This window comes from Pollachius pollachius, assembly GCF_949987615.1.
Source record: "Pollachius pollachius genome assembly, chromosome: 6".
Taxonomy (NCBI): Eukaryota; Metazoa; Chordata; class Actinopteri; order Gadiformes; family Gadidae; genus Pollachius; species Pollachius pollachius.
This window is the reverse complement of record NC_136939.1, coordinates 7312001-7339991: the sequence shown is the minus strand read 5'-3', so window position 1 is coordinate 7339991 and position 27991 is coordinate 7312001. Positions and strand designations below refer to the sequence as shown.

Below are 27991 nucleotides of genomic sequence, written 5' to 3'. Positions count from 1 at the left end.
ATGACCGAGAAAGCGGAGGTGAGTGTGAGAAACACAAATGGAGCGGCGGTGAAAACAGATGCAGGTGGTGGAAAGCACAGGGAGCGAAAAGAAGAAATAATCGCTCCCTGCACAGAGAGTTTACAGAACCTGATCAAAAAATACATCCTCACGTCGAAAGCGGAGGCTGAGCTTGCCATGTCTCACATCCTGTCTCCAGACTACACCAGGGACCTTGCCCTGGTCTGTTCACACACACCTTACTGCCTCTACCTGTACAGCGGTGTGGAGTTGGGGGACGGCCTCGAAGCTACCGTCCTGTTGGTGGGCTACTATGACCAGAGTTTAGGGGGCGGCCGTGTTGAAGCTGCTCGACGCCAGGCCGTCCCTTTCGACGACGAACCGGGGCGCACTGGACTCCAACCGCCTGATTCAGATTCTGATCCACTTTGGCCTTTCCCTGAACAAACTCGCCGTGTTCTACTGCGACTCCCCAGACCGGGGGGGGAGCAGCGAGATGGAGGCGTGCTTACCTGCATCTGAGTGTGTGAGTCTACCTGGAGTAAGCTGGGCGTTATTTATTTAGCACCTCAAACAAAAAGTCCCAAAGTGCTTGACAGGAAGGAATGAACCTAAACAAACTACCCAAATCCTGATACATAAAACCATACCATACAATGATCAAAGAACAGGAACCGGCATATACATACAGAGGTAAAAACATGTGGAGAGAAAAAAGAACACAAATACAAATCCTGTCTGAACAAGTGGGGTTTTAAAACCTTTTTAAAACCCTCAACAGAAAGAAAAGACAGTATTGGAGGGACAATGTTTTTCTTTTCCACAGAGAAGGTGTCAAGACAGTGAAGGATAGGCCCCCTTCGGCGTCTGATACTCTAAACCCCTACCTGCTTCGTAACAATTTGCTTTGGATGGAACATACAAGTGTCTGCATCTATGTTTCTACAAGGTTTCTACAAAGACCCATCCACATTGACTCGCGTAGCACAGATCCCATTTTACCTCCTCTTGTTCATCCTAATGCTGATATCTGTATGCTGCTCTGCTTGTGTTTTGTACGTGGCGGTTTATGTCCAACTCCAGGTTTTCAGGAGCAGCGTGTCCGCAGCTCCCATTCCCAGACGCCATTCCCCCGAGAAGCGTAAACACTCAGGCATAGATGAGGAGGAGGAGGAGGAGGAGGAAGAAGAGGAAGAGGAAGAGGAAGCAGCAGAGGCGGACGAGGAAGAAGTGTCTGAGGCGACCGACCACTCCTCTGGTAAATGTCATGCCAATAGACTGAACTTAATGTTTTGCATTAACACAGGTGAAGCATTGATCCTGGATTGGTTTGTTTTCATCAGATAGTGGGTCGGATATCAGCAAGGACTTTGACATCCCCAGTGGCCTTGGACCGCGAACAAAACGTATGAAAAATATGGAATAAAATCTAATTTGTTAGTAAACAAAATCCTTTGTATCAAGACATGCTCACGTCTGTTTTCTGTTTCTTCTCTAGGAAGGCATGTGCATGCAAGGGTAGCCTCTTGTTCGATGACAGGCTCCCCAAATACATCAAGCACGAGTAAGAAACAGTTAGGATGAACACATCTACAGATCAATCGTTGGAGGACAGTTAATCTGCAGATAAGAGTGACTTGGATAAGGAGATGGTACTTCCAGTTCCATGATGAATATGTTTTTTTTTACAAGCATGACATGCTGAGTGCTGGGAAATATTCAAATACATTGGATTTTGGCCTTGATGAAATGCAGTGAGGTGGTGGATTTATGAAATGGCCCCATTTTCTTGTGACCTCTAGTGAGTGCCTCTCCATCCGTGGTATATATAAGCATCATGGACAGTGATGTGGAGGAAGTAGATATGACGTCCATCCTGGTAGACCAGACAATCTCGGAAGACATCACAATCGAGACAGAGACGCCACCCCCTGAGGTACTACCATGGCAACCACATCTGTAAACTACACAAAACCACTCCATAGCTGCTGAAACTGTGTGTGTGTGTGTGTTCAAGGTGCTTTGTTGTCATGCAGAAAACAGAAGCAGTCGTGGGCAATGAAATTCTTCAGTAAAGAGAGCTAAGACCTTAATAAACAAAAATGTGTGTGTGTGTGTGTGTGTTTCACACAACATGAGTCTATCTTCCTACAGGAGGATGTGGGTCCCTGGGTGGGCGGGCTGGTGTGGGCCCCCAGACCAGGCCACTCTCTGTGGCCCGCCATCATCAAGGCCCGGGGCAGAGCCTCCACCGTCCCGCGGGTCTGCCTGGTGGGGTGGTACGGAGACGAGGAGCAGTACTCTGAGGTAGGCCTACTGGAACCCTTCACATTGGATATGATGGAAACACTTTACGATATTAGTCAACCCTTAATTAACATTAGTTAATGCAGTTATAAGCATTATTATATAGCATTAGCATAGGGGTTAGGCCTAGCAACCCTAAAATAATTTATCAATGAATACCATAGTTAACATCAACAGTAAATAATTTGTAAATAATTACTAATGTGATGGAAAAATTCATATGTTGCTACCTTTTAGTCATATAGGCTTTGTTTTCCATTCCGTGTATTGTCTTGTCACCCTGCTTTTCCTCAGGGCCAACTATGTATTGCTTGGTTCAGCCACCTCACCGCTGGAGTGAGTGATGTCATCAAAATGATAACCCTTCCTTGTGCTCTGGTCAGCTGTCCTACCTTCCTCAGAGTCAATCAAAATGTTAACCTTGGCATGTAAATGTAAACCCTTTTCTATTGTAACCGGCCTGCCTTCCTCAGAATCAATCGTGATGTTAACCTTCGTACTTGGGTAAAACGGTCACAAGGGATAGGACATCCTCTTGTGCACTCTTCTGTTTGATGAGAACACGGGTAACTCTGTGTCTTGAGTAAGCATTACCTGATTTTGATTATTGACATCTGCAATGTGGGGAGGATCTGAAACTGTATAAAAAGCTCTGTATTCTGGACTCACTCTACTAGAGAGGAGTCTAATGTATGCATGCATTAAACCTAGGCTATATTTGTTCTACAAGTGTTGGCTTTTTGCATTTAGAAATCTCATCTTTACTAGACGCAAAATCTGTTAAAGGAAATTGCCACCGCACTAGGTAAGTAGTTGAACCTTGATTTAATGTTAGTGAACGATCATTACTGTATTAACTAATGATAATTAATGGTTGAAGGATGTACCCTCATTGGTGCCAGATCAGTTGCTAGGATCATGAGCTGATGTTATTACGATTGCCATCATTGTTATTATTAATGTTGCGGTGCTTCTTATCTCAGGTCCCTTTCCAGAGTTTGCAGCCCGGCGCTGACTTCAAGCAGTGTTACTGCGACAACACATTTGCCACCACGTCTAAATACAGGACCGCAGTATTCAGATTTCTACAGGTGTGTGTGTGTGTGTGTGTGTGTGTGTGTGTGTGTGTGTGTGTGTGTGTGTGTGTGTGTGTGTGTGTGTGTGTGTGTGTGTGTGTGTGTGTGTGTGTGTGTGTGTGTGTGTGTGTGTGTGTGTGTGTGTGATCTTTGTCTATCCTTTCTCCTGGCCCCAGGCAGAGAGGGGTTGACTCTATTCCAGTGGTAGCCTGGCTATTGCCAGACCAAGCTCAATCGTAGATTGCACGTTGGGTCTGGGGAAGCTGCCTAATTTTCTTCAGCACAAGAGGCGTGATCAACGGGCCTAGTTCAAACGACTCTGTACTCAATTGGCTGCTTGCCGTCGCTTCCCTGTCGTCATTGTGTTAAACCAGACAATAGCGCGCCAGGGGGAAAAGCCAGCTAGGTGATTGGCTTCCGCAAAAAACGTATCGGAAACCGAAAGAAATGTATTGCTCTTCTCCAGACCCTTCTGCAGGGCGAACTCAAATCGCCGGCAGAATGGGCGGGGCTACTCCAGTGGCTGATGTGTGATACAGTGGCACTGGGTCCGATTAGTAGGAGAGACCCTGGGACGTGTGTGTGTGATAACCATGAGTCCTGTGGTGGTGTTGTAGGAGGCGGCCAGGCGCTGTGGCAAGCAGTTCTCCCCGAAGGACCCCAAGGAGCTCCTGGTGCTCAAGTTGGACTGGGCCTTCGAGTGGGCCCTCCCCTCCGGCATACTGATGGGCTCCAAGTCGCCAGCCCCCCCAAACGGTACTCACGCCTCACTCACGTGACCTCAACACAGATGTCAAAACACAAGATCTGAGTTTGTAATATCCTTTGCATTGTGTGTCTGTAGGATTTTCGAATCGATACATTTTAAGTTGTGTCCCTGCTTCGAGTAAGGCCGCAAGGACACTTTGACCCTGGCCATATTGCACAATACATTTTGTACATCTCCCTGTCTATCCAGTTTTAATTGTACATATATTTAAAATATTCTTCTTTTCTGTTAAAACTTATATTGTATTTCATAATTTTTTAAGCACAGATAACACCGAGTATGTCACACAGACATTTCACTGCATACCCTGCATGTGTACGTGACAAATGAAAAGTTAAAAAACCTTTGAATCAATGAAGTTGAACCAACCTAATGTTAAGTCCATATATATCCGTCCAGACGAAACCAAAACCAATCCGCTAAAGATTAAGAGGAGGAGACAGCCGGTGTCCGGCAGGCCGGACGAGCCGTCCGGCAGCAACCCCCCAGAGGCCGCGCCCACAACGCCCGGCAAGGTGAAGAGGAGGCGTTGGGGACAGGAGAAAGGGGAAGGTTCCGGAGGAGGGTCGGAGAGGAGGAAGGACGGCTGGGTGGACGTGCCCACCCACAAGCCGAGGACAAGCCACAAAATCGAGGAGGCGGCTGGGGACTACATCCAACCAGACCAGAACGACAGAGGTACGGTGAACTACCTTGGCCCACCGTGTGTCCAAACATGACTCGGCACAAAGGCCGACAATAATAAATCATACTTGCATAAGAGCTTTTATTATATAGGAGCTCTCGTGCGTGGGATGGGATGCTGGGTCGTAAGTGAATGCGGTCCCTCGCCATTTGCCTTGTCTTGACTGAATGTTTCCTCGTATGTTTGAACCTTTTCTAGAGACCGCCATTTGCAGCATCAAAGAGCAGGGACTGGACATTGAAGGTGAGTCTTGAACAGTTTTTTTTTATGCATTCACAAAATCTCCACATGTGTGAATGTGTTCCTTAAGCATGAACAGACCTAGCGTCGCTCTGCCCACAAGGTACCTTTGTCGTGCGTTGTGCTCCCGTCTTGACACCTTTCCTCTCTGTGCAGCCTTCTGTCTGTGCTGCGGCACCACCGACATTGAGACCTCCCACCCCCTGGTCAGAGGAGGCCTCTGTCAAAGGTGTAAGGTCCGTAAAAAACAGAAAAGTCACATGCCGTCATCTCTTCTGAGCAAAGAGCTAACCGCCACTCTACATGGAGAAATGGAAACGTGCAACGTAACTCTGTCGGCCAGACGGCGAGTCTTATGAAGGTCCCCTGCCCTCTTGCACAGGATAACTTCACAGAGACTCTGTTCCACTACGATGAGGACGGCTACCAGTCCTACTGCACCATCTGCTGTTACGGGATGGAGGTCATAATGTGCGGGAACGACAGCTGCTGCAGGTCCGTCTGTCTGGACCACATCTCTGCTGTGTTCTTCTGCCTGATTTGCTAGAGATTCCCATCAGCTCATCCACAACTCACCGCCTCTTTCCAGGTCTTTCTGCTTGAACTGCCTGGACATCCTGGTGGGCCCGGGCACCTTTGACTCTCTGAAGGAGACAGACCCGTGGATCTGCTACCTGTGTCAGCCCCTGGCCGCTCACGGTGCCCTGAAGCCCAGGAAGGACTGGAGCGTCCGTGTCCAGGAGTTCTTCGCCAATAACAGTGCCATGGAATTCGTGAGTTGTTCTCTGTGACAGCAGGTCCCAGTTCCTTCCTTACTAAAGCTAGAGCGATTTTGGAGAAACCAGCCAGAGAAAGCTACAGTTTGTAAGGATCCAAACAAAAGTTTCCCACGTCTTCCTCCAAAGCCAGTCCCCCAAAACACATGAACTTCAAAACTAGCTTGCTAGCTTTAGGAATAGGTCTGTGTAGCCTTGTGAAAGCCATGTGCAATGAGTGCACAGGGAGAATGTGCGCAGGTGGATGGTTAGGTAGGTAGACAGACCAGTCATCCAATAATTGAATTCGGGCCGAAATCAATTTAAGTTTAATCCTTTCTCTAGGGTTTGTTGTCTGGAAGTCAGCCAAACCTATATTGAGCTATTCAGACTTCTGTTTCTGGTTTAACACTGCTGTGATTTGTGAACATTGGCAGGATCCTCATCGCGTCTACCCGTCCATTCCTGCAAATCGACGGCGACCACTCCGAGTTCTGTCGCTGTTTGATGGCATCGGAACAGGTGACTAGAGATGGGCGGGGCTAAGAGGAACCGGTTAGTAGAAATGGGCGGGGCTAAGAGGAACCAGTTAGTAGAGATGGGTGGGGCAAAGAGGAATCGGTTAGTAGAGATGGGCGGGGCTAAGAGGAACAGGTTAGAGATGGGCGGGGCTAAGATGTTAGCAGAGATGGGCGTGGCTAAGAGGAACAGGTTTGTAGGGATGGGCGGTGCTAAGAGGACGGGTTAGTAGAGATGGGCAGTGCTAAGAGGAATGGGTTAGTAGAGATGGGCGGTGCTAAGAGGAACGGGTTAGTAGAGATGGGCGGTGCTAAGAGGAACGGGTTAGTAGAGATCGGCGATGCTAAGAGGAACGGGTTAGTAGAGATCGGCGATGCTAAGAGGAATGGGTAAGTAGAGATGGGCGGGGCCAAGAGGCCAGTCAGGGCTCAACGTGATGCGTGTGTCATTGTGCTTCTCTTCAGGTTATCTAGTGCTGAAGGACCTTGGTTTTAAAGTGGACAAGTATGTTGCTTCAGAGATCTGCGAGGATTCCCTGGCAGTGACGCGTATCAACCATGAGACCAAGATCACGCACGTGGACGATGTGCGGTTCATCACTAAAGAACAGGTGGATCTCCGTTCTCTATTGTCCTTAAGGGGTCGCTCCCCCAGGGCTGGTCCCAAAGGGGGTTTCATTGAATGTAGTTAATGAGGTGGTTGTTGATAAACCTCAGCTGGGCTTGTGTACCATGCATCCACCACAGTGGTTTAGTAAGTGAGTCATTATTTTCCCCAAAATCCGGATTACAAAACATTAGAATAAAAGTGTTGTTCTGCTTATGGCTGCATATTTATTGATTGATAACATTAGAAACAATGCATGACAAAAGTGTTTATCGACCATAAGATTTATTCGGTCCCTGATAGATTTCAAATAATCCTCACCAGTATGATTACTGGTAAGTAACACCAGTATGTAACCTAACATCTGAGCTTCCCATTGCAGCGTTTCTCATAATCTGAAATGTTTTTTGTTCTCATTAAATGTATCTTTGTAATGACTTTTAACATTTCAAGACTCTTATGTTTGATTGTAAAGCTGTTTCCCTGTATGATGCTCACAATGCCCCATGTTATTGACAGTTGGTCTCATCCAATACAGCTAACAAAATGGGGGCCGTTTGACTTGCTGATTGGTGGAAGTCCCTGCAATGACCTTTCCATTGTCAACCCGTATAGAAAGGGTATCTATGGTATGTTAACATGTGAAAATGTGTCTGAATGCACCAGTTCTCTCACAATATATAAAATCAGACTTGTATGATTTATTTCCAGCAAAACCTGAAGATATTCTCTAGGTTTTCCTGATCGTAACCACAATATGTAATTTCTATTTTGCTTTTACAACTTTCTAAATGTTAAAACAATCAAAGGTGTAAAAAGTACATCGGTCACTTATTATTCATTAGTCTCTATGGGGACGAGTGTGAGCCTCCTGGTGTAATGCTCTCTCTTGCCAACAGAGGGCAGTGGCAGACTGTTCTTCGAGTACTACCGCATCCTCCACCTGCTCAAACCCAGGGAAGACGACCCTAGGCCCTTCTTTTGGATGTTTGAGAATGTAGTGTGCATGAACACGCACGACAAACACAACATCTGCCGCTTCCTGGAGGTGAGAACCTTCCAGGCTACTGGGTCGTTACAGTTGTATAACGTATAAGTACCTACGTTTCATCTCCTCTCATGTTTATTGTCTGTAATAAATGTAATGTCATGTCTTATGACGCTGAAAGTGGTGCATCTATTGTAACAGTAATCTAACCATGCAATCTGATTGGACGACAGTGTAACCCAGTGATGGTGGACGCGGTGAAAGTGAGTCCGGCCCATAGAGCGCGATACTTCTGGGGTAACATCCCGGGAATGAACAGGTACACAAACCAGAGTCCATCAGGCTGTGGATCTGTGTCATTCAGCAAGACTACAAACCCTAAACGACTGCTCCTGATAATCATCTTATAGAAATGCGGTCTTACTCACAGTCTCATTTATTATAGGTTAGTGCTGTTGGCACCTACAGGGTTATCGAACCAACCCCTCATTCACACCAAAACTATAGCGTTGAGGCCATTGAATTGTATACGTTCAGTATTTATTAGCGATCCTTTCCTTTATCTACCGTTTACTTTGCATAATTCTGAGTGTTTGTGACCTAAACTTTAACTGTGGAATTAACATAAGGAATGTCACAAAATATAACAGTGAATATACAGTTAAAAAATGGAATTATAATTGTTTGTCCCCACAGACCAATGACTCCCTCCCAGAAAGACAAGCTGGACCTTCAGCAGTGTCTGGAGACAGGAAGAGAGGCCCGGGTAGGCTCCTGTTAAACCCTGCAGTGTACCCTCCATCCTACCTCACCACCTAGCCCCCTAGTCTCCTCCATCCTACCTCACCACCAGGACCCCTAGTCTCCTACTGTACCCTCCATCCTACCTCACCACCTAGCCCCCTAGTCTCCTCCATCCTACCTCACCACCAGGACCCCTAGTCTCCTACTGTACCCTCCATCCTACCTCACCACCTAGCCCCCTAGTCTCCTACTGTACCTCCTCCATCCTACTTGACCACCTAGCCCCCTAGTCTCCTACTGTACCCTCCATCCTACCTCACCACCAGGCCCCCTAGTCTCCTACTGTACCTCCTCCATCCTACCTGACCACCTAGCCCCCTAGTCTCCTACTGTACCCTCCATCCTACCTCACCACCAGGCCCCCTAGTCTCCTACTGTACCTCCTCCATCCTACCTCCCCACCACACCCCCTAGTCTCCTACTGTACCCTCCATCCTACCTCACCACCTAGCCACCTAGTCTCCTACTGTACCTCCTCCATCCTACCTCCCCACCACACCCCCTAGTCTCCTACTGTACCCTCCATCCTACCTCACCACCAGGCCCCCTAGTCTCCTCCATCCTACCTCACCACCAGGCCTGCCAGTCTCCGACAGTATTCGATTTTTAACAATATTTTGTGTGTGTCCCTGCAGTTTACTAAGGTGAAGACGATCACCACCCAGCCCAACTCTCTGAAGCAGGGGAAGGTCCCTATATGTCCTGTCATTGAAAATGGCAAGGACGACAACCTCTGGATCACAGAGATCGAGACGTAAGTGTCTGAGCGGCGTTTCCCACCGACAGTGTGGTTAGACCCTTTCATATGTTTTGATCTGGTCCCCCATAGGCCTGTCTGGTCTTTATTCTACCAGCCGGTTTAGATTTGTATGGATAGCATCCCCCTATTAATCTGTTGGTCTCTCTCTGGATGTCTAAACAAAATGATCTTGTATATCCGATCCTGAATGAGTGAATGAGCTCCATCGTCTCCCCTACCCATCCAGAATCTTTGGCTTCCCCAAGCACTACACAGACGTCAGGAACATGAACCGCAAGGAGCGGCAGAAGGTCCTGGGGAAGTCCTGGAGCGTGCCCGTGATCCGGCACCTCTTCGCTCCGTTGAAGGACTACTTTGCCTGCGAGGAGATGAACAGCTCCTCTCCCTCCTCAGGCCCCCCCGACGGCAGTCACTGATCCAGGGGACACTGCTACCTCTTTCTCCTTCCTACTCTCTCATTGAGCAGATGGAATTTTACACCTTTCCATGCTCAAGTTGGGCATTGGAAGATTTTGCACAGATTTGATTAAGGGAACTGTAGTGTATCCACCTGTTTATATGTCTTTGAACAATATAGAGAGGTTAAACGGTTGAAGTGGTCACTTCTACCGCGCCGCCCTACCGGACCATGCAATCAATGACAGGTGGCAACAAGCTGCATCTCTAACAGAACCCGTTGCCAAAGTATCTATAGTGGATGGCAATATGTTGCCCAGCCAACAGGACCCGTTGCCATGGTATAGATAACGGGAGGCAGCGTGCTGCAACTCTCTGATGTGGAAGGACTTTTTTATCAAGGTTTTTTTGTAGGAATTTCACATTTTTAATCATGGAAGGATTTATTATCTACTTCGTAGCATTGAAATATAATTCCATGTATATTTTTTTCCTTGACTGCTTTAGTTATGATTAAAATGGAATTGACATGTTCTATTTTGAGCTTTCACTGACACTTTAGATCAGGGGCCTCAAACTCACCTGGGGCCGCCGGGGGTAGAGTCTGGGTCAGGCGGGGCCGCATCAAGTATTCCACAGAAAAAAGGAGCACAACTGACCCAATCTAAGTTAATGATCGGGCTATAATTAGATCACGTTGGCTATGTAATCGCTGACAACAGGGGACACTTCATAGTGGTTGGTGGAAACCGGGACATTCTAGCGTCCTTTGGCTTTTGTCGGGACTCAGGACACGCAACTCAAAATTGGGAATGTCCCGGCAAAACCGGGACATCTGGTCACCCTATCACAAGTGATAAAAAAGCGTGGCAAGCCACTCAGCAAAAAGGTGCGTTTGACAACAACGCGTGGGCCACACTAATACTAAACTTTGTCAAGTAGGGGGACACAAAATATCATCCCACGGGCCGTGAGTTTGAGACCGCTTCTTAAGATGAATCCAAATGAAAAAAAATGTACAATCCCATTCGAATATTGAAATTTGCATAATAACATCCAATTGTACACCTTGATGAGAGAAAGGCTATCAAACAACTTTTGTACTGCTGATATGGAGCATTCAATAAGGCTCAAAGTGATGATGGACATTTGTGTTTATTTTATATTTTTTGTATCTGATATGTTGACCTGGAAGACTCAAGATGTCTGTATTTGTACATACCAAAAAATCCAATAAATGTCATTAAAAACACTATAAATGAAACACTATACAAACACACATTCAATATATGACAACTTTTAAAACGATAAGATAATGAAAAAGGTTATAAGATGCAAGAAACGCATCTTTTGTTACGGTTGTTTGTTACAACCGCAACTATTGGGTTGTAATAAAGTCTACAATGGATTGTGGGATGAGTAGTTCCTTCAGCTGTTCACAAAATAATGTACACAGTCTTGTACAGCCTTTTCTTCCGTTAAGACAATTATTTTTTGCCCCGAATCAAATGTTTTATAGTCACGACTAACCTGACGGATGATTGGCTTGGTCCCAGACTTAAACTCAGTACATTACGATTTTCTAAAGAGGCAATGGAGAAAATGAATGGGAAATCTACTTCCGGAACCAGAGCTGTTCAAAAAGGGTGAACATGTAACCATCAACGTAACCCCGTTACGTCTTACGTCATAGCGCCAGTGAGGCTATACTTCCGCTGCCGGTAGTGGACTGAGAGACTGCCAAAGGAAGCGAAGAACAGAGCAGTGTGTGACAAATATTTTGTACAAAAAAAAAAAACGCTGTCAGAATTGTTCCAGCGATAATACATTCTTAATTTGAAGAATTGCGAAATTCAAGTGTTACACGGTAGGTGTGGTTGTGGTCTTTCTAAATAGCATTGGTTTGCCGGTACTAGCTATATTAGCATTGATCGCTTGTTCAGCACTGATGATAAGCTAGGAAAAGGGCGCATAGCATAACCGGGCATGCGGACGTCCCCTTCCTAAAGGCAGATCGGGGTGGGGTTTTCGATGTTCTTTTTTAGCTCTGCATTCAATCTTGAGAGACAAGAGACCAGAGCTTACATGCACTAGAGTTGGTGTCTCCCCAAACAGACCCGTGTCGGCTCTGGTGGAACATCGTGTGGTACTTTAGGGCGGGGAAGTGTCTTCTGTGGCGGGTCTAGCTAGCGTTAGCCTGGACCTGGTGACAAAGATGTTTCCACGGCCAGCGCCGACGCACTGTCATCTGCCCGGTGCGTTATTTCTGATGCCGAAAATCAATCTGATATTTTGATTGCCTATTTTTTTTTGTTTTCGAATTCTGATTCTTGACGTGAGACAGACGGAACTAATGTTACACTTCTCCCGATATCTTATTTTCGGCATTCTTAGAGGAGCTATTTTCACACGCTCCGTGTCATTGGAGCTGTTTACAACCTGGAAATAATTTCATTATTCAACGTTATCAGCGGTAATTATGGGTGGACATAACCATGCAGCTGACCGAATTCCATTTGGAGAGCCCTACGTATGCTGCAGTCACCATTCAACCTAAAACACACGTTGACTGTGACAGGCGAACTGGGAACCTGGATGTACCACATAATCTGGACAAGAAGCTAATTTTTGTCACCCGTCTAATGTATTAATGAAACGAAATGTATGCGTACTATAATGTGCATTAAACACAGCATGTGTCCATGAGGCGCACACCATATAACTTTCCCTCAAGATATTGCAGTTGTGGAGTTGTGATCACCACCCCTCTGGTCTAAATTATGCATGGCTTCGTGAAAGTGTTTGTAGTTTAGAACACTAGGTGTATTTATCTTTGTCCCCAATTAGCTTTAGAAGAGGTTCAATGGACTCGTAAACCAGCTAATTATTCAACCAGTGTCTCCCCTTTTTCATTGCTGCTATAAATCTGCCAGAATATGTTTTATTTTGTATAAAAAAATATATGCTTTTAACTATGTGTAAGGATTATGTCACCTGTGTAAAGCTTTATAACTTGGTGTCAAATGAAAAACAACACGGTTAGAAGTTACTTCCACAAAAATCTCCTTCTTTCCTGCTAGAGGGCATGCATACATTCCCAGTACTCTTCCAATCAGCTGGGTACAATTTTCCATTCAATGCTAATTCCCACCTCACCAAACCGTTAGTATCATACTTGTATTAAGCCCCTTGGTAGTCAAAGGTAGATAAGGAACTGAAAAAATAGGTAAAATAGAATCTGAACGTTGTCACCTCCTGCATGTCTCTCACTCAAATCAATCAATATTCCCCGGGTTGTCTTGAATCCGTCTGGTTTGTGTCTGCAGTTGACCGAAGATGGCTGTGAATGTGTACTCCACCTCTGTGACCAGTGAGAACCTGAGTCGGCATGACATGCTGGCCTGGATCAACGAGTCTCTCCAGATTAACCTCTCGAAGATAGAGATGCTGTGCTCAGGTAAGCAGCGAGACTGAGGCAAACTTTGTCAAGTCAAAATCCTTCTTTCTTGTAATCCCTCTGCACAGTAGTAGCACTGAAGTGATCCCAAGGAATCGGAACATTCCATCATGGTATTGCACCGTCTCAACATTAATATGCATAGCAAATGTGCGTTGAAGTGTAGACCCTTGTGGCTGTCCCGAATACATATCACTGCTTATAATTTCTTGAGTGGTATAAACCAATCGTATAAAGCAATTTTTGGGATTGTATGAATGTTACCATGTTTTTTTTAAGAGAACTTTAAAGGAAGAGCCAGTGATGCATGTATTCCAAAGATGTGCTTTAGGGAAAGCTATTTTCAAGACCAGCTGTAGGAAACCATTGGCCAACGTGTATGAGCGTTGGGTCTCAGTGCTACTATATAAACTCTTGGTATATAGATTAGCTTCCCCATGTGAAACCAGGCTACTGAAACATAATGAGAGGGTTGTGCTCATCCACAGGGGACCAGATTGCATTGTCATGATGTAGCAAGCTGACCTAAGAGAACAGCCCTGATTTTTGGCTCCGAGTCGTGGCAAATGGGATGAGATCATGTTTCAAACAACTGAGTGCTTAAAGGCCTATGGCTGATCTGGTATAATGGTATCTGAGGTCAGTCCTCCGATCCGTAGTTTGCATTTGTTCTTGACAAATACATTTAATATTTGTTTATTTATTTTTATATAAAAAGTTTGATACAAATTATATATAAAAAAAAATCAAATCTATCTCATTTGATATGATGTTAACAAAAGGTTTAGCATTACTGTAAAGTCATTGGGTAACTTGGACTTCATAATCCACAATGGCCTAATGTACATAATTATTTTCACATTGCAGATATCTGGAGTCTGTTCTTGTGACTGCATTGCATTCTAGCATCCCAGCTGCTGTGTCATATCTTTAAAGAGCAGGGCGTGTCAGGACCTGGGCAGTGGAGGCCTGAACACAGTGCACAGCTGATCTAATCCTTTATTCTGCAGACTTAGTATTCAACCCTAAAGCCATTGCTGCCTTTGGGAAAGCAGTGGAAAACAACCTTCTTGATAATTCTATTTAACATATATTAGATATGTAGATGTGAGCTCATAGTGTGTGTCTGTCTGTATAGGTGGGGCCTACTGCCAGTTCATGGACATGCTGTTCCGTAACTCTGTGCCTCTGAAGAAAGTCAAGTTTGCTGCCAAGCTAGAGCACGAATACATCCACAACTTTAAACTTCTACAGGCCTCCTTCAAGAAGATGGGCGTCGACAAGGTAGGCATTTTTTTCTACTTTTTTGATCAATGAACCCCGCCCAGGGTTTGAACCAAGGACCTTGCTGTGAGGCAAGTGCTAACCACTGTGGCACTGTGCCCATGGATATGGCCCCTCCCAGCTCCTCCTGGGCAAAGTGCTGCCCCTTTAATCATAAGTTACAATAAGATAACAAGACCTAGCAACATTTCTTTTAACAGCAGCAACCCATTTTTTTAAGACATGAATTGAGGCGGCCTTTAACGGCTGCTTCCTTATGACTTCATGTCTTACTGTCCAGAGTGTTGACTGAGTGAGACTATCTTACGACGGCCGATGACTTATCCAATGTTTTATTTTTAAATGTAGCCAAACCAACCCTACTAGGATGTTTTGTATGCTTCCTGCTGGGATGCATGTAACTCGGGAGGGATGTGGGATAACATTTTCCTACAGCCTTGCCTATCGCGGGAATTAATCGTCTCTGAAATCGTGCAGAACTGAACAGAAGAAAACGTCATTTTACGCACTGTGATTGGCTTATCATTTGACATGTGGTTCAGATGCTCAGGTCACCCATTTAGAGGATTTATCGTCCGATAATGATGGCTGGCTGATGCCTATTCTTCTGGACCTGGGTGTGTGCCAACAGGAATGCACTTACCCGATTCAGCTTGTGTGCATAATGCACAACCATAATCATATAATCCCTCGACCCTTTCAGATCATTCCAGTGGACAAGCTGGTGAAGGGGAAGTTCCAGGACAACTTTGAGTTCGTCCAGTGGTTCAAGAAGTTCTTTGACGCCAACTACGACGGGCAGGACTACGACCCCCTGGAGGCCCGCCAGGGACAGGACGCCACGTCTCTAACCCCCGCCACCTCGGCCCTCAGCAGGCCCCCCAAGAAGATCCTCAACCCAGGTCAGCTTCCCCTCTCCAACCCCCCCGATACCAGCTCTACCAGTTCAACCACCCCCACTAGCGGCTCTACCAGTATAACCTCCCCCCCCCCCCCCCCCCCCCCCCCCCCCACCTAGCGGCTCTACCGGTATAACCCCCCCACTAGCGGCTCTACCAGTATAACCCCCCCACTAGCGGCTCTACCAGTATAACCCCCCCACTAGCGGCTCTACCAGTATAACCCCCCCACTAGCAGCTCTACCAGTATAACCCCCCCACTAGCAGCTCTACCAGTATAACCCCCCCACTAGCGGCTCTACCAGTATAACCCCCCCACTAGCAGCTCTAAACCTGGGCCTATCCTCAGGCCCATGGCAGACCCCATGGAAGTCTCGTGGAATACAACCTGTGTCCTCTTGGACAGAGAGTCACATTGGTGCTGGGTTGTAACTTTTGAGCTACGATTATTCCTCAAAAACTCCGGTCCATTCATTTTTATAGCTATCTAACATTGTGGGGTTAGTGTTCATTGTCACTATTGTCTTCCACAAAAGACGGAACTGTATATTCATTGTCATTTTAACAAGAAACTTAAACGTTTCTTCTGTGCTACTGAAGCCCCAACTGGCTTTGCGTAGCCATGCGTAATCAGAAATGCCATCGCTGATCTCTTCCTGTTTCCCCCACAGCTCCCCAGAGAGCAGCCGTTGCCAAGGTAGCACCCAAGATGGCGCCGACCAACACAAGAAGAACAATGATGGGTGGTGGAGACGAGGAGAAAGCAGAGCTTCATCAGGAGGTCAGCCCCTCGCCCACTGACCTAAATCCATGGAATCCACAAATCAAAATTTAATGATGAAGGAATGTGCTTCTAATGAGGGGAAAATGCTGCACTTCTGTACTCACCAAGATTACTTTTGGGGCCTGTCCTCCCAATGTTATTTAGGTGGACGTTCTAAAGACGACCATCCAAGACATGGAGAAGGAGAGGGACTTTTACTTTGGCAAGCTGCGGAACATCGAACTGATATGCCAAGAGAAGGAGGGGGAGGGCGACCCCACACTGCAACGGATAATCGAGATTCTCTACGCCACAGACGTGAGTTCGGTTCATGTCTCCCGTTCCAACGAGCCACAAGTAGAACAGATTTGTATTGCTCCCACTTTGAGTCCTAGAAGCGCAGTAACTACTACCTCATGCCGGTTGCCCAGCGTTTAACCGGTCTCCCTTGAGGCCTGCTGATGCTTATTATCTAACGGTGCTCTGCAGGAATGTAGAGGAACTCTCTAGGCAACAGTGTGACGCTCCTGTTGTGTTGCCCGGAAGGGATGACCTCATAGTGAACACGTTTCAGCGTGCTATCAGCGGAGGTTGATCATGATGTGAACTCTCACATTTACATCCTTTTACCGCATGGTTTTACTTAAAGGTCCCATGACATGCTATTTTCTGGATGCTTTAATATAGGTATTAGTGGGCCACTAACACAGTATTTAAAGACGTTCCCAAAATTCGAACGTGGTGCAGAGTTACAGCCACTCCGAGCCAGTCGCACATTGAGCTTCCCCCAAATGTGCTGTTTTGGGGTCAAGGAGGAGGGTGGGGGTGTGGCCCTGAGCACTTTGCAGCCACGGTACCATGCGCTCTGTTTACAGTGGTGAATGGCGAGGCGCACACAGCCTTTAGCCATGTTCTGTTGATATTCTAGAACACACGGGAGTCCTGGAGCTCCATATCTAAATGATATCATATTATACATGGATATTTATATCGTATAATATATATTATCACGGCCAAAAGCTGTGTGAGCCTCCAGACGATATTATGAATCTCAAACGACCGTGTAGGGTTCTCCGACGTCTCTTGTTCTTCCACGTCCACATCAATCTGATGTAGACTGAACCACGACATGGAGGAGAAAGGGATTGTTGACCGCGGTTGTCTCCCCCCGGAGCCTTGCTGCCGAGGGACCACCGCCTCGGCAGCGGTCAGCGCTTAGGCACCACCGCCTCCTGCAGCACCGAGGCAGTGGTCCCTCGGCAGCGGGAAGCAGGGCTCAAGCGGGAGACATTCGAGGCCAACAATCCCTTTCTCCTCCATGTCGTGGTTCATGTACTTCAGGGAGTCAAAGCCAAAGTTCCTTGCCCCCAAATAATTCTCAACCATGGCTGAGATAACCCCCACTACGAGTCTCGTTGTGGAAATACCAGAGACGAGAGTCTGACGTGTTAATCGCCATAACACCAACAGCGTGTACAACACTTTGTGTGTACGCGTGTGTACGACACACGTGTTACAGTCCTGGAGCTCTGTATCTTAATAATATCGTATAATACATAGATATCTATATCATATAATACATATTATCACGGCCAAGCTGTGTGCGCCTCCAGACGATATTATGAATCACAAACAACTTCGTCGGGTTCTCCGACGTCTCTGGTTCTTCCACTTCCACATATATCTGAAGTAGACTGAACCGCGCGCTGCCTGCTGCCGCGTGGTTGGAGTTTAGATCCTTTATGAAGACATATGGGACCACATTCCACATCAGCGCGCGTGAGCCTCCGTTTTTTCAAAGGCGAGCAGAACACCTAGTGCTCGTTTTACACCGCAAGTCGACACTGGGGGACCATAGGCAGGTTAGGGGAACTCATATTTATGTTAGAAAACCTCATAAAGTGAGATTTTCATGCCATGGGACCTTTAAACATCTATGTAATTCCGAGCCTTAAAAATGACATATTGTACCACCGTGTGTGAGTGTGATTAGCTATTATTATTATTTCATAAGTGGGCGTGTCCACCTAGGTGTATTTTGGATAGATCAATCTACCAGCCTACCCAGTGGACTGTAGCAAACGTTGCTCATCTATCCATCATCCATCTAGGTGGACCCGCCCACTTGTGATGTTAGAGGTTTATTTTCAAAACGGCTCGTAACGGCTAATCCCACGCACACCTGGTGGTCTTATATGTCACCTTTTTAAAGGCCTGTTATAATCAGGGACGAGGTCCAACACTCTGATGTCGTACTTAATTCTTTTGCGTTGAGTGCGACCCGATATGCACCGTGCCTTAACCCCACGGTTCTCCCCTTCTTCCTCCTCCTCCTCCTCCTCTACTCCTTCCAGGAGGGCTTCGTGATCCCCGACGCAGAGTCCGAGGAGCAGGAGCAGGAGCAGGAGGAGTTCTAGGAGCCGAGCCGGGAGGCGTCCCCCCCTCCCCCCTTCCACGCGGCCGGGGCCGGTCCACTCTGCCCAGCGCCAGCCTCCGTAGCCCCGCCTCTAGCCTCTGTAGCCACTTTAACCCTCGACCCACCACGACGTCCGCGCCCTACGCCGGCCGCGGCCCGAGGCCCACCTCCTCCTCCTCCTCCTCCCACCTCGAGGCCGGGCCAAAACGCCTTTTTTTTTTTAGGTTATTTTATGTTCATTCATTCACTGTGATTGTGGATGATTACACAAGTTGCCCCCCCCTCCCTCATCACACCCACCACCACCGCCTTACCTAGAACGCCCCTCCTCTTCCCCCTACTGCTCTCCTTTGGTCCTGAAGCCATCCCACCCCTCCCCCCATGCCCATGGCTTCCATTCCTATCAGTAAATGGACGCTCCCCCCCCCCATGACGACCGTCTATGTGTTAGTCCGTTGGAGAGAATGATTGGTGAGTCTCTTGCGGTGCCTCTTCCTCCTGTCCTGCCCCCCACCCCACCCCCCCCCCCCAACAACCAGACTGTCAACACCAAGACATACCTGGAGATCCAACAGACTTCAGTATGAGCAACAATATCGTGTGTGTGTGTGTGTGTGTGTGTGTGTGTGTGTGTGTGTGTGTGTGTGTGTGTGTGTGTGTGTGTGTGTGTGTGTGTGTGTGTGTGTGTGTGTGTGTGTGTGTACATGTTAACAAAAATATCATGTTGAAACGAATCGAGAAGGAAGAGCCTCCTTGGGATGCCCCTCCTGTTTGCAAGTCAGTCCCAGACTAAACTACTAAACCCCCCCCCCCCCCCCCCTCGTTCTCCCGATGAAGCGCCACTGTGCCGGCCGTTCTGTGCCCCTCATACAAGCCTTTTTTAGAATGTTCTTTTGGGTTGTTTTTAAACGGACACAGTACATGGGCGACTGTACTCCAGGGCACGAACAACAGCTAGGTAGACATCCACTGCCAAACCAAGATAATTTATTTAGAGTCAAACAATTATGGGTTTGCTGACAATAGTTTGTCAGCAAACCCATAAATGAACTTTCCTATGCTCATTTTCGGACGGCTTATCTCGATGTGGACTTGACCACGGTTTTAAAAATAAATTAATGTGCTGGCAGTTCCTTGACGGCACTGCGAGAGTGCGAGACAGTCAGCTGTAGTTCCTAGGCTAGCAGGTCTGTGAGGGTTTAGTCTAGGACCAGGCGTCTGGCCACACCTCCTCTTTAGGCCGGTGAGTGCCCCTTTATGGTGCTTCAAGAGCCAAACATGCCAACAAAACCGTCTTGGTATTGGGCCAATGTTGGCGTAACAAAAAGACAAACAAACCTAGATGCTTTGATGCTGGTTCTATTTCCTGGTTCCATTTCTTTCTTTTTGTTTTGCGCCTTCTTGGTCTGCTCTGTAATTAAATGTTCTATGGGGATGTCCTGATCAGAACATATTCACCTGTTTGTTTTCTTGTTTAACATTCACCTTCCGGTGTGTCTACTTTGAGTGAGTGTATCTTGCTCGTCTTCAATGGTCATCATTTGTTCAATTGTGTGGAGAAACTTGTTTTGCTGATTCCATTAAAGAAGAAAGGGTATTGGATATCCGAAGTGTCTGGCAGTTGTTCACCATCAGAGCAGATTGTCTCATTATCTCCCCATGAAGCCTTAGCTTGACATGCTTTATTAAGTCGGGGACTTCTCATAGACTATCCAATTATTACAATTACAATAACTACAGGCACGGTCACAATCTATTGCTGAATTTCTTTTGACTGGCTCATATAGGCTCTCAGGCTGGCTGTACTGCCCTTGATATTTGACTCTAGTTTTCGTCAGATCTGGTATGTTTTTATTGTGCTTTTGGAAATCCTGTTTTTCTGTAATTCCACTGTTCCCACCAGTGACTCTTGATCGGCCCCCACTAGCCAATACTGACTACTGGAGATTGACTAGAGTCACCAAAGTGTGATTGCTTAGTTCACAATACAGGCAAGTTCATGAAACGTATGCAGCCTGTTTGGCAGTTTATATCCTAGGTAACACAAACTGTTCCTTCAACCTTCCAGATTAACATGAAATGGTGTGATTCCTTCGCGGATATTATTAAAACAATTTCCTAAACGAAGTGGCGTGAAATTGAATCTTCTGAGTATCTCACTTCCTGCCGAGGCCAAGGCATTTGAACTGGTTCCTGCCTTGGAGGGGCAAACTGTGGCGGTCTCTTCTCAGCCCTGCTCTGTGGTTGGTCGCCCTGTTTAAAATGTTTGTTATTTGAGCCATTCCATGGCTGATGAAGGCAACACTTCAGTTTCATCCAGCGCTGTATAACCTAATGAACCTATGATGTCACAGGTATATTGTAACCCCTATGGTTTGTTGAACGGTCGTTTCTGGACTTCCTGACCAAGGATCGACTGACACGAGCAAACCAGGGTCAACTTTTTTTTTTAACTTTAGACTTTGTATTTTGATCTTTTGCCTTATAAATGAAAATATAGAAAAAAAGATGACACGTTCTGTCTGTGTTTGTGCAAAGGTGTATTTCTTGTCGTTGGTTTACTTTTTTTTTGCCTTTTGTAACTGTCCTATTCTGGGGTTCTCCAAAACAAATGCTGGGATGTCTGGAGAGATGAGACAACATTATGTCTTCCATGAAATCCCCCAGAGCAATCGTTCACTGGTGTTTCTTTGTACTTGTATTTATGGTATATTGGGGGACACTGTATTTATGGTCAATGGCCCAACAGCATTAGACTGTTCCTACCAGACTCACGTACTTCATTTCATTTGTACAGAGAGTCTGGACCTACTCAATTGACAAACGTTAACTCACTTGAAGGCGGGTGTCTGAAGTTTAAAACTATTGGATCTGCCCAGTGCCACTCTGGATCTGCCATAACCAATCGCTAACATTTGGCCGGGAATCACGTTGCGCGCAGGCTGTAAACAAACCAAGCACCGTGCGTGAAGATGTCCGTCAACGAGAGCTGACTTTAACGTCATTGATCTCAGCCACTCCCTCTGTTCGCTGAATGGATGCAGAAAATTTAGACGGAGAAAACCACAGACCCAGACCTAGTACAGAAGGGAAATTCAAATTGAGCGGAAGTACTTAGGCGGGTGGAGCCAGGCTACAACAGCATCTTAAGAACAATTCAAATTCCAATCCAAAATCCAACACAACCTATTAATTGTGTAGTGAAAGTAGGTCTTTATAGGTCTCTCAGCCAATTGAGCCAAGCCCCGTTAGTCTTTCTTTAACTGTTCAGATGACAAACCAATATCAAGTAAGAAAAACAGACAAATCTATAAAGCCTGACTACTAGGTGGTTAGCCATCTTCGTCAAAGAGATTGCTGCACATTCCCTTAATCGACTACATTGTATACGCTGGTCTCCTAGCGACTAGGAAGTTAGTCTGCACCGAGTAAGGTAGTAGACCCTACTCTCTTGAAACGAAATCCTAGGCAGCACTGTAGAATGTTTTAATACATGACTGATTTTAGATCAGATTTAACGGCCGACCGCTGACCCTTAATAGCTCTACTGTCTCAGCAGATTGCCTGAATGTTAAACCTGAACATTACACCTGAACAATTTTTATTAAGGTTCTATAATGCGTAAGTTGCCTTGTAATAAATCCACATCAGGAGAATATCAATGCTACTCTGCAATTTTTTCAGAATACGTGTGACTTGTTAGTATTGAGTGCTTCTCTTATATAGTTCTACGGTAAGGCCTCTTGATGTGAACCAGAACCAGATAGAACTTGGTAGAACTCGGTGGTCCATGAGAATGCTCCACCTGGTTGTCAGGGGATACGGTTAGGTTCCCCACGCCCTTACGATCACACTCCTTCTCTTGGCCCACCTAGTGGAGACGCAGGCTTCTTCCTGAGAACTGCTGTTGGTATCGATCTTATCTGTGGAGGACATGAAGGAACGTCTGCTACCTTTTACTCCCGTGGGTTTTTGAAAGCTGCATGAACAAGGTCTTTCCACAATGTCCAACAATTACTTGTTAAAATAAATATTTAAAAAAGGGGACTGAAATAACTCAACGGTCATTTGCTGGACTGTCTACAGCCGCCTAGTGTTGTACCAGAGGCCAAGAGTTACAGATGGTGTTTCGGCTGATTCTAATAGTTCTAGAGCAAATCAGGTTTTATACTATCAGTAATGACAGGGGTGTATATTTAAAATGTGTGCTCATCCTGAAGTGGTGAAAGAACTAGGTTCAAAAGGGAATGTTGCTTTTGAACACCGCTTTCATACTGCTGTTCAACTATCTGTGTTTATGCACGTGTATAATATATCATACACATGATGTATATTATATTCTACACATGATATCCTAACAATGACTGATCTCTTGTACAGATCTTTTCACTGTCTGTGTGTCTAGGTACCTTTGTTTAAATCGGGTCAGCTTCATATGTTCTGATACATTCTTTCATTAACTACTGAAGCTAAGTTTCTTACAAAGAATAAAGCTGTATTTCCATGTCGACAGGTCTTGTTTTCATTTCATTATTCAACTAATTCATTTTTATTGCAAATAGTTGACAAACTACTTAAGATTCCGTACTTACTGTATGTCATCAGTACCAACAGGGTTAAATATTTACAGAAAGCAACAGTTGAGGTTAATGGTCCTTATTGAACCAAGTTTAATCTGTACATTTTGACTGAAGACATTAGTCCTAGGTTTGGTGTACTATTAGATAGGTGGAAACAGGAAGGTCCAAGGGTTGATGTTGCACTATTAGTTAACATTTGTAGTAATTGTGTTTTAATAATAATCACGATTCAAAATTAACTCTGAATAATGATTCGTAGTGGATAAGCAGGCTACCTCACAACACATGCCTAATATAGGCATGTGTTGCCTATATTAGGCATTTCCTGCACTGGATGTTATGTATTGCACATTTCCTGCACTGGATGTTATGTATTCTTCATCGTCATCAGGCCTTAAGCACAAGGCGGTTGGAAATTCCCCTCATTTTAAATCAATAGATTCTAGGCAGCATAGATTATAGGCTGACTGCTAGATACTACCTGCACTAAAAAGCCTGATGCTCTTTTCCAAAACATGACCAGAGCCCTGATGAAACACAAGTCAAACTTGGGAGTTGCATTTCGAAGATGGAAACAGTCAAGAGCCCAGAAGGATTCAAGATAAATCCCACATGAGCTGATTTATCTTTCAGTTTAAACCGAATTTGTAATACAAGGCTCATCCCTTAAACAAATGTGGTAAATCATGTCGGTATAATATCAGGTTAATGAACAAGGTGATGAGTGGACTTTAATCAAAGACCGCACATAGGATATAACTGTAAGGTTTAAGATGTAACTTCTTCACAATGTCATGATTTAAGATGTAACTTGTTTTGACTGTAATGTTGATATGTTTGTTCATTGTAATATACTGGGAATACAGGGCTGGAAGATAAGTGTATGCAGAACGGGAGTGGAAGACACAAGAGCTGTGTTCGAAATCGTTCCCTATCACGGATATAGTGCACTATATAGGGTACTCGCCATTTTGTACTGGTGTTCGAATTCTCAGTGGTTAATTTCATGCACTGTATAGTGGATTTAAAATACCCAAAATGTGAGTGTACATACGATGTTCCCTACATTGTGGTTACTCCCGTATACCACAATGCAATGCGGTCGTGTTTTTCCGGAGAAGAAGAAACTGAATAACAGCTAAAACTAATACATTTAATCATGGAGTCTCCGGCTTTCGTTTAGAAATGTCAACAATTTATTTGGGATTTAACATAGAAAATGTAACATTCAAAAAGTCGTGATCAAGGAAATGTAACATTCAACATCAATACAACCTCCAGTTTTCCTCGTGGGTGCCCGGTTTGTTTACATGATGTGGGCGCATCCGTCTGCGTCACACAAATACCCGGCGCATTTACTGACGCAAATGACGTTTAGAAGTTCAGCGTAGTGTCCGAATTCTCGTTTGTTCGTTCCCTATATAGTGCACTATATCATGAACACTATATAGGGAATAGTGAGTGAGTGAATAGGGAACGATTTCGAACACAGATGTGTCCACTTTCAAGGCCTGTTTTAGAGCGTTGTGATTGGCCAAGTGCATGTTGGGGGAAGCCACACAATGGGGGATATAATGGCGCTATCCATTTGTATGGTACGTGCTAGTCGTAAACTCTAAATCTTCCAGCTTTCTTGCGGCACTTCACGGAGGAACGCCCCCTTTTGGTCGGTCCCACTCGCTATTCTGAAAGTAGAGCGAGTTTATGCCGCCTTCAAAGCGGCTCGGAGGTTCGGAAGTTCTTACGTGACTTCGCGAAACCTTCCCTTCTTCCGAAATAAGAGTGTTCAGATATTCGTAGGCTATGACATAAAACCAGAAAAAAACGATTGTTCTTGAAAGTAGACTTCATAACAACAAGTATGGATGCCCGCAGGGTCCTCTTTGTGCTTCTTTGCTGAATCAGATGAATCATTTATTAGAACTGCTTCCGATGGTTGAACATGAGCGAGAATGTATCAGGTTATGTTTAAAATTGGAAGCTATAATGTATCATAATGCAAATATTAGAATGGTGGTTAAGTTCCCCTCTTAGTGCTTGCTGCAAGTTTACTTTAGTCTATCAATGAAATGGGCAGCCATTGTTGTGACATGATCTCGGAGAACTCGGGTTTGGGTAGCGTTATGGTGTGTCCGACTCGAAAGTCGAAGAGCTCCCAGCTTTCTTGCGGCATTTCTCGGAGCCACGGCCGCTTTTGGTCTTCATCTTCATCATCGGAAATCTGAGAGTAGACCGAGAGCGGTGATGACGCTCTCAACAAAATGGCTGCGCCCCTGAAGATATTTATGTTCTTTGCATTTGTACCACGTTGGTCATTTTAATGTTGCTCTTACACACTTGATTACATTGCTACTTTATTCCGGTCACAAATTTATGCATTGCAAGGTCTTGCTGTGGTTTGCTAAAGAGGCTAATGTAGCTAACAATAAACAACGACTAGACAATTTCATGACACAATCACAAAGACGAATAGGAACGCTATAAATGCTTCCCATTCAAAAAGAGTTTCCGGGAATTTCGGAGGTTGGGAGCTTCAGATCGAGGAAATCGCCTTGAACACTCTGTTAAGTCTGAGATTTCCCTCGAAACTTCGTGCGGAAGTGCGGAACTCCGAGGTGACGTCACAACGATGGCTGCGCATTTCATTGATAGACTAAGGTGAACTTGCAGCAAGCACTAAGAGGCGAACTTAACACCCATTCTAACATTTGCATTACCATACATTATAGATTACAATAATAAACATCACCTGATAAATTCTCGCTCATGTTTAACGATCACAAAGAGTTCTAAGAACTGATTCAGCAAAGAAGCGCAAAGAGGTCCCTGCTGTGGGCATCCATACTGGTTGTTGTTATGAAGTCTAGTCTCACGAACAATCTGTTTTTCCGGTTTTATGTCATAGCCTACGACCGTTTCCTGAACATTCTTATTTCGGGGGAAGGCTTACGTAAAGACACGTAAGAGCTTCCGGACCTCAGATCTGCTTTGAAGGCGGCATAAAGCTACCGGAGTCCGGTATGCAAATACACTCCACGTGTCTACTGGATCCATTTTGCAATAACAAGCAGGAAGAAGCAGGGAAAATCCGGTCGTTATATATTTTTTAAGAAATGTGGAATGATAGGATTGTTTTTAGTCACCTGTTTGTGTCATCTTTTGTATTTATATCCACAAATCGGCTTTGTAGCGGGAAGCGATTTGATTGGCTGCAGTATGCGTCTACAAAGACTAGTCCCGTATAGAGTGGCAAAGTCACACCCTTTAAAAAAATATATGAATGGGTTTCAATGGAGAGAAAGTAATTATTTTCTGGTCCCAGTCTTTATATGACCCGGATTACACATATGTTGTTTGTCGATTTAAATTATAATTTTTCATGTCAAGAGTTTCACCGTTCATTGTACAATTGTTCAGTTAGTGTTAGGCTGTAGAGAAAACGCAATGAGAAAGACTACATGTCTCGTATGTGACGTCACGCTCTCTGCGACTGGCGTGGACAAGACAGACAATCCCCCCCATCGGCATAACTGAAACTCTCCACATGCCCCGACTTATAATGGTTTTCACCTCTTTCAATGCTTTTACCCTCCCCTCGGAAAAAAGCGGTGAAGTGGAGCAGAGAGATTGCCATGTCTGTACCGGAGTTCCAAGTGTGGGTGGTGACGTATATCATTCGCGTCGAGAGCTGCGAAGAGCTGTAGTTGACAAAGCGGCCTCACACAAAACCTAACATTATCAAACTTCTTCGAGAAATCTTTTAGTTTTCTTTGCATGAAAAATTATCATTTAAATCCACAAACAACATATGTGTAATCCAGGGCATATAAATACTGGGAGCAGAGAATAAATACTTTCTCTCCATTGAAACCCATTCATATTTTTCGATCTCATAGGTCCCATGGGATCCACCGGAAGGGGCGTGACTTCGCCACTCTATACGTCAGACATGCCCTCGGTCATCCATCGACAGACGCAAGTGCGTGTGAGCAAGGCGTCACAACAATTTCCTTGATAGACTAAAGTGAACTTGCAGCAAGCACTAGAGGCGAACTTAACACCCATTCTAACGTTTGCATTACGATACATTATAGCTTACAATTATAAACATCACCTGATAACTTCTCGCTCATGTCTAACCATCGCAAGCATTTCTAATACATTTCTAATCATCTGATTCTGCAAAGAAGCGCAAAGAGGTCCCTGCGGGCATCCGTACTTGTAGTTGTTATGAAGTCTTGTCTTCAGAAACAGCTGTTTTCCGGTTTTATGTCATAGCCTTCGAAATTCTAAGGGGCGTTTCCTGAACTGAACACTCGGGAAAGTTTAGGTAAAGTCACGTAAGAGCTTCCAAACCTCCGATCTGCTTTGAAGGCGGCATAATGCTGCCTTCAAAGCAGATCGGAGGTTCGGAAGCTCTTACGTGTCTTTACGTAAACCTTCCCTTCTTCCGAAGTAAAAGTGTTCATCAAACGTTCTCAGGCTGTGACATAAAACCGGAAAAATAGTTAGTGAGACTAGACTTCATAACAACAACAAGTATGGATGCCCACAGGGCCCTCTTTGCTGAATCAGATGAATCAGTTATAAGAACTGCTAACGATGGTTGAACATGAGCGAGAATTTATCAGGTGATGTTTACAATTGTAATCTATAATGTATAGTAATGCAAATGTTAGGATGGGTG

General features: G+C 45.3%; 2 protein-coding genes across 2 annotated transcripts; both read left to right on the top strand.

Annotated features, from left to right (window-relative positions):
• On the top strand, nt 1-10786 carry LOC307077605 (DNA (cytosine-5)-methyltransferase 3C-like; the record flags this gene model as incomplete). The annotated part of the gene is made up of 21 exons (XM_079739035.1): nt 1-303; nt 1084-1258; nt 1344-1406; nt 1499-1564; nt 1803-1936; nt 2155-2307; nt 3291-3398; nt 4001-4139; nt 4552-4830; nt 5036-5080; nt 5234-5313; nt 5460-5572; nt 5667-5850; nt 6270-6354; nt 6816-6961; nt 7496-7586; nt 7857-8005; nt 8179-8264; nt 8642-8711; nt 9385-9503; nt 9736-10786. The coding sequence occupies 21 exons, from the start codon at nt 1-3 to the stop codon at nt 9923-9925; spliced, it is 2778 nt and encodes a 925-aa protein (XP_079595161.1). The 3' UTR covers nt 9926-10786.
• Nucleotides 10787-11630: 844 nt separating this feature from the next.
• Nucleotides 11631-20328, top strand: mapre1b (microtubule-associated protein, RP/EB family, member 1b). Its single transcript, XM_079738498.1, has 7 exons — nt 11631-11772; nt 13232-13362; nt 14501-14646; nt 15350-15548; nt 16217-16326; nt 16474-16626; nt 18663-20328. The coding sequence occupies exons 2-7, from the start codon at nt 13242-13244 to the stop codon at nt 18723-18725; spliced, it is 792 nt and encodes a 263-aa protein (XP_079594624.1). The 5' UTR covers nt 11631-11772; nt 13232-13241; the 3' UTR covers nt 18726-20328.
• Nucleotides 20329-27991: the final 7663 nt, after the last annotated feature.